The 13,853-nt window shown below is 39.3% G+C and overlaps 1 protein-coding gene across 1 annotated transcript; it reads left to right on the top strand.

The window, feature by feature from the left end:
• Nucleotides 1–1,089: 1,089 nt before the first annotated feature.
• On the top strand, nucleotides 1,090–1,425 carry LOC143573294 (uncharacterized). The gene has a single exon (XM_077058212.1). The coding sequence runs from the start codon at nucleotides 1,090–1,092 to the stop codon at nucleotides 1,423–1,425; it is 336 nt and encodes a 111-aa protein (XP_076914327.1).
• Nucleotides 1,426–13,853: the final 12,428 nt, after the last annotated feature.

Genomic DNA, 13,853 nt, shown 5'->3' with positions numbered 1-13,853 from the left:
TTTCTCAACATATCAATTATTCCGAGTTGGTTGACAACATATGTAGATGTGTTCAAATTGACCGTCAATGTTGTTGTCTAGAGTTAACACTCTACTACGACTTCAATGGAGGTTCTTATACCGTACATATTCACCAAGAAAGTGATATGTTATTAATATACCAACTAGCTTCCCTTGTTTCTGTTTACACCTGTAAAATTCATGTGGCGTGGACGACAGTAGTTCCATACTTGCAATAACATGAGCATGGTAGTTCCTCAATCATTGAAGACCACGATGAAGGTTTTTATACTTCCTATTTTACATCCGTTTTAATTATTTTTATTTTAAAAAAATGTTGTAATAGTAATAAATTAATTTTTTTTTCTTGTAAGACTCTCTTGCTGAAGAAGTTGAAAACACATCAGAGAGTGAACCATCTGTTTCAGAATATGAATTGGAGGACGGCGAGCCACTCCCTCCTTTGCCGCAACAACAAAGTCAGGGACTTACCCATTTTCCCGACCTTAATGTTGTTGGTAGAGGAATGGATGAGGACTATATTTCCATGGATAATTTTGCGGAAGATGAAATGGATCTTTGGGACGAAAAAGATCCAGAAATACGTTTAAATATGTATTTCACTTCAAAAGCCCAAGTTGATTACGCCGTTAGAATGTGGAATATCAACCACAAAAGAGAGATATTTATGGCAGACACCCGACCCAAAGTTTTCACAGCGAAATGTAAAAGTATAAAACAAACAAACAACCAGCACGATGCCTCTCAACCATGTATTTGGACATGCACGACAAGAAAATTAAAAGATTCCAATTGTTTCAAAATGACATGGACACCGGCTCACTCGTGTTTCACCACTGTTTCTTGCTAAAACAACCGAGCCCTAAGATCAAAAGTTGTAGCAGCCCACATCCAACAAGTTCTTGCAAATTTATCGTATACTGTGAAACAACTTCAGTCTCTGATTAAAGAGAAACTGAATGTTGATATCACTTACGGCAAAGCTTGGGCCGACAGGAAAAAAGCCATCGAAAACATATACGTTACGGTAGCTGGGATGAAAACTTCCATGGATTACCAAGCTACATAATGGCACTACAACAAGCAAACCCCGGTACCGTTGTCCAGTGGTTACATCATCCCTATAGTCCAATTGACTGCTCAGTATTCAAGAATGTATTTTGGGCATTCCGTCCAAGTATTGAAGCCATTACTTTTTGCATTCCTCTGATCTCTATAGATGCCACCCATCTTAGGGGCACTTACAAGGGAAAAATATTGATGGCGGTTTCCAAAAACGCAAACAACATGATCTTGCCGATTGCGTACGCGTTGGGGGATGAGGAAACAAACAAGAGCTGGAAGTGGTTTCTTCAACAATTTGCCGACAACGTTGAAGACCCGCAAGGCGAAAGCTTTGTGTAATTTCTGACAGGCGTGCGGGCATAAAACACGCCATGGATAATTTAGAATCATGGAAGGAACCCCACGCCTACCATCGATTTTGTCTAAGGCATGTAAGAAGCAATTTCATGGCGAAGTTCAAGAGTGTGAGCTTGAAAAGGAAGTGTTGGGAGATCGGATGCACAACACAACGAAGAAAGTATGATCGCCTGATGGATGAGCTTAAGGCAACAAATAAAGAAGCGTGGCGGTACCTCTGTGCGATAGATTAAAAAATGGACAGTCTTGTTTGACAGTGGGAATAGACGATGGGGTAACCTCACCACGAACATATCGAAAAGCATGAACAATGTGTTACGTGGTGCCAGGATGCTCCCAATAAAGGCGTTAATTGAACACATCTTTAAAAGAGAAGTTGAGCAATACGTCACACTACACAACCGCGTATAACTGTTCAACGGACTATCCTAACCGCATGTGGACAGCCTACCATAATTGTGAAATCAGGGCTCGACAACATCGAGTGTTTCCTTATTCAGCACGTCATGGACGGTACCAGATGGAGTCATCCCTACAAACATCGGACGAATCTGGCTTCAGTCCGTATACGGTAGAATTTCTAGAACGAACCTGCACATGCGGTAAGTGGCAAATGTATCGTTTCCCGTGTAGCCATGCAATCGCAGTATGCAACCACATTAGTGGAAATGAAAGAGCAATGGCTGATCCGAGGTATTACACACAAAACTACCGTGCCCAATACAATCACCGGTATTTTCCGGTGCCTCATAATGAAGATTGGTCGTACGCCGGCTGGGGAATTCAAGGGGACCCATCGAAGATAACCATCTTAACTGGGAGTCGGCGTGCTAGGAGGATGCACAACGAGATGGACGCCAGCTACGCTGAGGAAATGACGGGTCGTAGGTGTTCTGGTTGTAAACCAACGGGTCACAGGAACAACAATTGTCCGAATCGACAACATTAATTATTGTGTCTTTTATCATGTATTCTAATTTCTGTTTGTTTTATTTTATGTCTTACATATAACTTAGTTTTCAATATTCCAAAAGATTGATTACCTTTTCACTATTCCACACCATGTTGGTTGTTTATAAACAAAGTTTGTCTCTAGGGCATACTTCTATAATAAGAGTAATTTATTACAACCACTATAATTTAAGATACACCTTGTTCAACATGTGTATTTTCTTTTATTATTTATAACCACTAGATGAAACTACATGTAGTGTACAATAGTCAAACCCCTCTATTTTGTAAGTTATGCATTGAAAATTGTTTTCCATTAATATGAATACTACTATAATAAAATAATTCAACTAGGTTAAACGTTTTGATAGCCATGTTAAATTCGTAACATTGCACGATTTAAAATGCAATAAATGTAGTGGGCAACCATTATCATAGATCATTTTAATGTCTTTTTTTCAGAAAAAAAAAGTTCAAAAATGCAATAATAAATCTGAGGGACTTTTGCAAGAAAAAACTAAAAAATATGTTGGTTTTTTTTTTCTTTTTTTTTTGGTATTTGCCTATAATATTATTAGAAGTTTTATATAATTACATGCATATACTTCATCATAATAACATATAATATATAGATAATATTATCAAATACTTATAATTTACTATATAATGAATCTTTCAAAATGAAGTATTGATACACGAGGGCTGAAAGAAAACAAAATCGAAAATAGATTTTCCTTCAACAGAAACTAGAAATCAAACAAGAATCACATGCTGAATTGATAAATGTTATACACAAAATAAATAAAAATACAAATAAATATGTTCAACCCATATGGTGAATTAATAAATGTTTTACACAAAATAAATAAAAATACAAATAATGACATGCTGAATTGATTTTTAATGCCTATGCGGATGTGGGTTCAGACAGCCACCCGTGCCATAACCAACTGGTCTTGGATGTCTTCGTGGTCTTCGATCTTGGTGTTCATCATCACTTGGTGGATTTGAGCCTTCAGGTTGAGTCAGTTGTAGTTCCAAGCTCATTTGAACCGGAGTTAAATGTTGGTAACACGGTTGTTGTACACTAACACCGGTATAATTGTATTTCTGGGGTCTTTAGGGGTGTTCGTGTACATCGCAGGGATCATGTTACTTGTAGGAGTGTAGTCAAACAAAGAGGATACCCAATTGTTATCTTCGTTGATGCTTAATGATCCCTGTCCAACATTTTGAAACGAAGGTCGATAACCTTCTTGCCAATTAAAATTGTAGGGACCCGCCCCATACCCGGTATTAGTCCCTCCAAAATTGGAGGGACCCGCCCCATACCCGGTATTAGTCCCTCCAAAATTGGAGGGACCCGCCCCATACCCGGCAGTAGGGCCTCCGACAATGGAGGGACCCGCCCCCTGATCATCATCGTTAACCGCGTTTGCCCGATGTCTAGGTCGACCACGCCTCCCCCTAGGGCGCGGAGCATGTTGGGGGAGCGTGCTATCGTGTCTCAAATCCGGTTCAGTAGTCTGTATGTAGGATGGCTGATCCACATGATTAACAGATTGAATTAGTTGAGAAGCCATGTTTTGGACCCCAGAAAAATTTTCATAGCCCATACTCTGCATTGTGATGGCTTCTTGACTAATGTGGCGTAGTCCATCCACCTAAAAAACGAAAAATTAATTAAAACCCAAACGCATTACTTATTTATTAAATTTAATTTTACATTAGTAATTATACTAACCAAGTATCTTGTCGTTCCACCATGATCATCGAACCCACTATATTCAACACCTGGGCCGTGCCTCAGGTCCTGTATGTATAACATAGTATGTTGATGGAACCATTCATTGCAAGTTTGGAGTGCCGTAGCCGTGATGGTCAGCATACCTTGCACCAGATTTTGGCGTCTTTGGTTCCAATTTTCGACAAACTGGGCATGAACGTCAGACCAGTCTGTGTCCAACCTCCCTTTCCGTGCTATCTTACGTAGTCTCCGGAGCTCTTCACGTGAGAAAGGGATAGGTTTAGGGACCTCCTGAAGAAATCCGAATTGTCTCATAACCCGTTCCACCGGATGATACTCAACGATATTCCAATAAATTAGACAACATGATAACCTCCAACTGTTTATGCCTGATAGAAACATTTGAGGGAGTCTAATCATCACGTCCCGATATGGCATTCAATCAAACTGTTATAACAAAAATATTGTTAATATGTAGTATTTACAATCTCTATAAAAAACCTATATGGTAAACGAAAAAAATACATCTTCCTGTCGTAGATTTTGTAATGTTGTCCGGTGGGCCTTCAACACGTGTGAAGGAGTCTCCATGTTACTCATGTGATTCTTCTCCCACCTTCAAAAATACAATAATAAATCGAGATTAAATCTCTATCTATAGGATATTCAAAATAAAATAAAAATTAAAAGTGTGCATAATTATTATTTTCAAAATTAGTTAACCAACTTATATTTAAAAGTTAACGCTTAGTATCACAAAAAGAATTTTTTTCTCAATTAAATAAAAATAATTCCTTTAATCCAATTTTAGAGAATTAAAAATACATATATTTTATATATTTATTTAAATGATAATTGTTAACCATTATCAAAAAGTTAATTTTGTTTATGTCTTTTTTTTAAAGTGTTAACATGCAAAAAGTTTTAAATCATAATCTACGTGAATATCTCCTTTTAGCCACACATGTGGTCTGGGTGATTTGCCACACTTTGGCTTAAGGGTGTGGCTAAAAGGTCTTTAACCATGTTAGAAAACCTTCCAGAATGTTTTGACCACACATATTATTTTTCATGTGACCATTCTATACCTACTCAGGTAGTTTTCGCCACACTTTGAAAAAAATTGTGACAAAATCTAGCCACATTATAAAAACGTGTGGCGAAATCTAACCTACAGTCATAGTTTGTTTGATCTTTATTACATGTGACCAAAAACACATGCATTAGCCACAGACTGTGACATTTAACTAGCCTCATGTTTTTATAGTGTGGCCAAATGTGACGAACGGCTACTGTATTGATAAGAGATGTGTCTAAAAGGTAAAAGATATAGCCACTTATATTATGTTGTGTGACCTAATGTCACATTTTTTAGCCACATTTTTAATAATGTGGTGAAATATGACGAACAACCATTGTATTTGTTAGTAATGTGGCTAAAACGCTTAAAATATATGGCCACTTATACAAGGTTGTGTGACCAAAGAGTAGTTTACTTTTATTTTTCCTAAGTTTTTATTGTCACAGATACACTAATTATGTGTGGCTATAAGTGATAAATGGTCACACTTAAAATTTTTTAAGTGTGTCCAAATGTAATTAATGGCCACTTATAAGAGGTTACATGACCAAAGAGTATCTTAGTTTTATTTTTTCTAAGTTTTTTATTGTCACATATACACTTATTATGTGTGGCTATAAGTGATAATTGGTCACACTTCAATACTTTTAAGTGTGTCCAAATGTAATTAATGGCCACTTATAAGAGATTGTGTGACCAAAGAGTATCTTAGTTTTATTTTTTCTAAGTTTTTTATTGTCACAGATACACTTATTATGTGTGATTATAACTGATAAATGGCCACACTAAAATATTTTTAAGTGTGTCCAAACGTAATTAATGGCCACACGTTGATTTGACGAGTGGCTAACGTCATCATTGTCTTTCCAGTTTCTTGTGCCGCCAATTTCAAATTGTTAGGGAGATGTACCGCCTTGTAGATGGTGTTTAAATACCAGTCACAATCACAATCACAATCACAATCCACAATCCAGCAAATCATAATCACAATCCACAATCACCTTCTTCTGATTAATTTCCGAAAAATGGCTTCAACATGGATCGTACGTGAACCGGATACTCATGCCCCCATATACTACGACCCCAGCTTATTCACTATCGTTTTTCACTTTTCTTCTGGCGCCGTCCGGAACAATCAAAGGGTGAGGTTTGTGGACTATGTCCACCCTAAAACATTCAGGTACCAACAACTTAATCGAATGTTTAGGTTTCTTGGGTACACCACTGCTGATTATTTCAGCTTTGTGATGGAAGTCCCGGGAATCGAGGTGGCACACATTGATTTGAACTCCGTGGAGGACTTCAAGGCTGTGTCCCTTTATGGGGCATTCCATACCCAGGTGAACCTTCACCTCCGAAGGTTTAAGGACTCCACCTACACCTCAGACGACATGTGGGAGAGGATCATGCCCTCTCGGACTCTAGAAGCTGATAATCTGACGGATGTAGATTTATATATGGAATCTGATGTTAGGATTTAGTTTTTTGTAATTTGTTTTTCTATATTAATGTAATGTAATTATTATATTTTGGTATTAATTGTAAATTTTATTATTATATTTTGGCTTAAGCGTATGTATAGCGTATTGGATGTAGTTTTTTTTAATTAGCTTTAAAATAGATGTTAGTGTGAGTGAATAACAAAATAGACCTAAAATTTAATTTTTGGTAGTTGAGACATTAATTTATCGTAGTTCAGTTGATTCGTTTCTTATCTAGTAAGATATACTAGTTTTTTTTATTTTAATTAACTTAAATGTAGGCTATCATTACATAAATATATTTCCAATATTTTTGACAGGTATTTAGAGCGTACTACAAGCATGTGATATACTAGTTTTTTTATTTTAATTAACTTGAATGTAGGCTATGCTATCATTACATAAATATATTTCCAAGATTTTTGACAGATAGTAGGTATAAATGTAATTAATTTCCAAAATTAATTAGCTTGTGAGCGTTTCCGAAGCGTGTGGAAACCATTTTGGCAGGTAGTATGCAGTTATAGTGTGTTATACACTCAACAACCAACTATAAAACAACATAGACTTTAATAACTGCAATAAAACTGGTGACTGAAATTTATTACACTTTTATATATGTTATGTGAATTCCAAACTTGGCCAAGCAGAAAAAATCTAAGGTTTCCACAGATCTTAAACTTCCTAAAGATCTTAGATTTTGATAAAATCCCTTCCAAAACTCAATGCCATCACCAAATCTTAAATTAGGTTACTGGTGATGGCATTGTGTTAGGAAGCGATTTTTCAAAACTGAATTTTATTTGCTCAAAGGCTTCTTCAAAGTCTGGAGGGTACAATTTAGGTATGCAGGTTAGTGAAAAGAAGGGCATAATGGTCTTTTTCTTTATAAAATGAGTTGATAATGTTTTGTAGGAAACCAACTGTTGAAAAGTATGTTGAAACATAACCAAATAGAGGTTGTGCAAGAAACAAAACCATCAGACGAGAAATGATGACTATCACCGATGGCCGGTATGGGCGGTTTTGCGTTTTCCAACCGAACCATGATGCATTTTTGGCCTTTCTTTGTATTAATGTAACTTTGGTATAGCACGAGTCAGTTTGATCTTACTATGGTACACTACAAGTCAATTGTGACTTTAATCGATGTAACATGATGTATGTTTGAACTTAACACCAATTGACCAAAATAGCCAGAAGATGAAATGAATTCAACAAACTGGCATGCATAAGTAGTAATAGTATTAAAAACAACCAGTATTTCTTTAGTTTTAATTAATAAGTACAAATTAAAGAATGGTGATATCATGTATCACAACTAAATTTAAACATTATTTACATCTAACTAGCCGAACGAACACAACTGCTGGGTCGACAACCCCGACATCGGTGTCAGTCTCCATTACGAATAGTTGTAGGCTTTTTCCCGGGCCTCAAGTAATCATTTGGGGACTCATTACGAAGAAGTTGATTTGGTTGTACAAGTGGAAATGTATTACCCTCATTAGGGAAAGTTACCATACTAAATTCCTCATTGACCTCATCATACGAATACCTATAATTCTTGGGTGGAGTCATGAGGACAACATGCTTTTTTCTATTCAGCTGATCTTGAACATAAAACACCTGGCGGGCTTGCGAGGCCAATATGAACGGATCATCCTTGTGGCCAAATTTGTTTAGGTCGACCGACGTGTAACCAAGATTATCATGTTTGACATGTTTACGGTCAACCCATTAGCACATGAAGACCGGAATTCTTTTAGTATGATAATCTAGGACCCATATCTCTTGCAAAACCCCAAAATAAAAGTTTTGTCCATAGGTCACCACGTCTTTTTTTATGTGCATGTCATTCGCCTCTACACCACCTGAGCTGTTCTGGTAAACTCTACCATCATGAGATTTTGTATGAAATTCAAAACCGTTGATGTCGTATGAGTCGTATTTGTAAACGTTGCGGTGTGCTCCGTGTTCAATCCATTTTACGGTTTCCGATATAGAACCTGGGGAGCCCGCTAGGTCTCTTTCAACCTGAATTTCATTACAAGGATTATATTCTTCACCTACATTGTAGAAACTATAAAAGATTTTTAAAAATTATGGAAGACTTAATAAATTGATCTACCATGCCGCGTAACCAGTCACCAAACTTTAAAGTATGCTCCTTCTCCAGCAATGCTTATCGTTTACCATGCATATGGTTTTTCAAAGAGGTCTTGTGTTGTCTGCAGGTAGGAGTATAATATATATATATATATATATATGGGTGCGTTTGTTGAGCGTTTAAGTTTTCTGAGCGTTTTAGGTTTTTTCCTTTGTTTTTTGCCTTTAAGCGTCTCGCGTATCTACCGTACGTTAACGTATTAGTGTACACTAACTGCACCCTATATATATATATATATAGGTATTGTTTCATTTCAGAAGTTTTTTTACAGCGAGAAGTGCGAGAAGTGAAGGTGTAACTCCATTAATCCCTAATTTCACTCCCTTTTTTATGTGTAGGTGCGTTGTGTAGGCGCATATGTATGTGTGTATGTAGGTTCCCTGGACGGATCACACGAGATATCCCGATATACACAGGTGCGAAATCCCCGTGTAGATCGTTACGGACGTAGAATATAAGCTCACAAACACACGAACACGATACGAACAAGCACACGTTATATTAATAACTCGAACCGAGATACTTACAGACTCTCGACCTCACGTCAATAGACTTACTGAATTACACGTAAATAACCAACTCGATCAACCAAAACTCTAACCCGTAAACAGTAAGCCGTACACTATATAAATACACGACAACTTCGCCTCAGGCGAAGTTGTCCTTAACTTCGCTCGTTCAACAAGTTCGCCTAGGCGAACTTGTCAACAACTTCGCTTGGTTAACAAGTTCGCCTAAGCGAACTTGTCAACAACTTCGCTTGTTCAAACAAATACACAAACAATATTACAGACTCGATTACAGACATTAGACATATGAACTACTGACATCTATGCACCAACAGACTCCCCCTTGGCAGTAGCTTCATATCTTGATCTTTCAGCTCTTGTCTCGTAATCCTGTATCTTCACGCGTGCACTCCTTCTCTAACACATACCGTTACAACTCGTTGATACTTTCTTGCTTCATCCTTCCAAGCTGGAATATAAAAGATCTTTTTCTCGTTGAGCATCTTCAGATCAGCTTGCGATAAGTTTACAAGATGCATCGGATCGTAAACTCTAAGGATCTCTTGTTCATCCTCATCTTCCATCACGGCTTCAGCAGTCTGGCAATCAACGTACCACCATTTTAAATTCTCCAACACATCTTGAGGCATAGTCTTCATTGGAACCTCCTTGATGCATCGGATCGGTTTGTACTTCATCACCATCCATGGCTTGCCATCTGCTCTCAATCCCCTTTCTGTATCCACCACGAGCTTTCCCTTCAGTGGCTTTAATAGTTCAAACTTCTTTTCTTTTATGCTTTCTTTCCACACAATCTTCTCAATCACTCTCGCCATATTGTTGTCACTTCTATTTATCAGGCCCAACCTGGCCAAATCCTTCACCTCACATTCCGGCAACGTATTGAGAGATCTTAACATTCTTTTGAAGTATTGAATACCATCATAACGCTTCACCACAAACAACTTCATCTGTTCATCATAAATCCAACAGATAATTCCCTTCTTCGACTCAGCATAGCCTTTGATGTTATAACTCTTCTTGAACATGGCTGGAACAGCAGGCTTCTTGGTCTTAATAAACCAATGAGCACAGCCTTCCTTCCACCTAGGCTGCTCCTCCCACTCAGTCTCATCCATCTCAGCACCCATGTCGGCTTTCTCAACCTCAGGGATCTCGTGTTCAACGTCTTCTTCTACTATCTCCCCCTCTTCTATTCCATCTTCAATCACAATCTGCTCACCGATCTTCTCAATCATATCACTCGGCAGCACATCTTCATCAAACAACACATCATCGCTGAACATGTCATCGTCCAGTTCCTTCAGCGCATCAATCACGTCATCCTCAACTAACACCGCGTCGGTAGACTCCCCCTCAGCTGTGGAAGTCCCAAGAGCTTGAGAAGTTCTTGGCAGCTCACCACCTGCATCTTTCGATGCATTGGGATCATCGTCTCGGTCGCTTCTCTTCTTCGTTCTGAGCTCGTCGCCCTTACAGCTCATCTCCCCCTGAGATGCCAAGAACTCCTTCAAGGCATCTATAACTTTCCCATGCTCAACCAGGAGGGATGCCTGTAGTTGATTTGCTTCCACTAGGCTTTGAATAGTCTTCGATTGCTCTGCCACGATCCGCTCTAGTGAAGCTATTCTCTCTGAGTCTGAAGTAGGCGTAGGCGAGACACCAGAAGCAGGCGTAACCGCAGGTGGTACCATACCTGATAACCCTGCAGCAGTGACGACCGTTGACTCTACAAATCGTGCAGCTACCACCGACTGAGTAAGCGTTGGAGGCGGTAGAGACACGATCTCCGGAGTCGATGTCTGGATAGCAGTGATGGATGGAATGCCAGCCGATGATGTAGCCACCACGGGAACATCCGTAGCGCTTGTACTTGTCACCTGTACAGAAGAAGGAACAATACACATACCAGACAGTGCGGCTGGAGCGAAACGTACAGTCCTTGAAGTCTCTCCAGCTCCCATGCCAGCACCTGTCCTTTCCCGTCTTGATCTTCTTATCAGCTTATGTATGTCTTCTTCCTCTTCTGACTCTTCATCATCTTCCGTTCTCTTTCTTTTCCCAATCGTTCTCTCTCGAGACACCATCAACCGTCTCCCCTCATTCATAATCTCATCCAAATCGGAGTCAGCCATCGACGTAGCTGCTCTAGTCATACTCACACCCGAACCTTGTGCAGCCGAGACCTGCACCTCTTCAACGTGATCCATATCAAAATAACCTTGACCTCCAAAAACAGCGTCAAGATCTATATCCTCAGCAGCCGACACAACAGGCACAGCAGGAGCAGGAACAGCTTGAGTTGCTCTTGCCTGTCGCGGTTGAGGATCTCTGAACTCGTCCCCACCAGCAGGAACATACTCTGGGTTAATTAAAAACCCAAACAGTGGAGTATGCCTGGGACGACGTTCAGGATTGCTCCTCGCACTCGAAGTGCGGCATTGAGCAAAGATACGTTTGCTCACCGATTCCACGTATCTTATCGGGCGTCTCTGAGGTAGAGTCGGAGCGACATGGTTCAATATCATCTGGATGAACCGTGGATACATAATGAACCGCTCCCGAGACATCGCCCTCCTCTGCCTATCAATCTCGTAGAAGACCATTTGACTGAAGCTATAACGTTTGTTATAGGTCAGTGCAGTCATTGCAGACTGCATGGTCGCACCCATACCGTCAGTGCCCGCCTTCCTCCCAGACATGCAAACTATCATAACGTGCATGAGGAAGCGCCACTGATCTAGAAGGAAACCCTTCCTCCTCTGGGTATCTCCTAATGGACCAGAGTAGCCCATTCGGACAAACGCTTCATCACGAAAGGGAGCGACAAACTCAGTTGGATCGTCTCGAGTCTCCTCTCCAAACCGTAGCGCCACCCGGATATGTTCAGAATTGAACTGAACTTCTTGATTGTTCACCGTCGCTCTCATGACCGGGGGCTCAACACGACAGTCGTATTCGACCGTCTGCCAGAAGTCTTCGATATTTGGTAGAGATATCGGCAGAGTGTTTGTTATCGCATGAAAAATCCTTGAGCGCAGGAGGAAAGTTATGATCTCGCGGTAATCGTCCACACCGCTCGCCTCCGGGTCAAGTGTAATGTACATATTGTGACCCGGGAAAAATTGTCTCTGATTGTCACCATCATCTCCTCCTGCACCTCCAGCACCAGCTACCGCAGCCATATCTGCAACAAACTAACCAAGTTAGAATGACACAAAGACATAGCACAAGTTCGCTTTGTTACCATGAGCGAAGTTGTGATAAACTCTGTATAGGTGAAGTTAAAGTTGAGGCGAAGTTGGGAACAACTTCGCTTCAACTTTAAGTTCGTCTAATTAATATTAAGTAAAAATGATCTAGGCGAAGTTAAAGTTAACTTCGCTTCATCACAACATCGCCTCAGGCGAATTTAAGTTTCAGGCGAAGTTACGGATAACTTCGCCTCAGGCGAACTTAAGCTTCGGGCGAAGTTACGGATAACTTCGCCTAAACCCTAACTTCGCCTGAATCTGAATCGGCGACAGTTAGGAATTATGGAACAACGTGCAGTTGATGATTCGGCTAGTTTAGACGATTAAGAACTCTTAAACACAAGTTTTAAGGACATGTTGACGAACAGTATGTTTATCAACACGTTAAAACACAGGTTATGAAACTCGGTTTCAAAACCGATGGTCCGAGAGTTCGAAACCGGTTGAAACAAACATTTAGACGCTTGAATGAACATTGAGTATGTGATATAATGGTATTTCGAACCTTGAATCGGTGTGAAAATCGGGAATAAATAACACGTAATCGGATGAAATAACAAGTTCGCCGGAAAAGTAAGTTCGCTGTGGATATAAGTTCGCTGATATAATGAACAGTTTGACTCTAAGAATTCTTTATATAGGGGATCTGTTATACAGGCGAAGTTACGGATAACTTCGCTTAGGCGAAGTTATCTACAACTTCGCCTGTTCAACAACATCGCCTAAAATTTCAAAATTTAACCCTTAAAATTTTAACAGTTATCAATTAAGTTATAAATTTTCCTTTAAGAAATAAATAACATGATCAATTCTAAGTAACCAGTTAAAAAGTCATAAAACTATCTAAGTACAAAAACGTAAAAAATTTAAGGTATAAGGGATCAAATTTCAGTCTAGTTAGGGACTACCACGTTTTAGAAAAGATCCGAACAGGAATCACACTAATTGCGTGACTGTCACATAGATCCGTGTTTAGCTGTATTATGACATATAGTGACAGGTTGTAAGCAGGTAAAACTTAAAGTGGTTTTCATCGTTTCTGTGATACGAGTTAGGTTCGATTAAGCCTCAAAATTTAAGTGGGCAACAACTCAGAAATATTGATGCCTCCTATCTATCCTCAAAGCGTATTTGGCTTTCCCCAGGTCACCCCGAATTGACTTCGACCCATAGTGTCTGATTAAGTTGTAAGTACT

This window comes from Bidens hawaiensis, unplaced genomic scaffold, assembly GCF_021521415.1.
Source record: "Bidens hawaiensis isolate Kalapana, Puna unplaced genomic scaffold, B.hawaiensis_p1.1 tig00026360_1, whole genome shotgun sequence".
Classification (NCBI taxonomy): domain Eukaryota; kingdom Viridiplantae; phylum Streptophyta; class Magnoliopsida; order Asterales; family Asteraceae; genus Bidens; species Bidens hawaiensis.
Note: the sequence above shows the minus strand (reverse complement) of the source record. Positions and strands in the feature narration are given on the sequence as shown.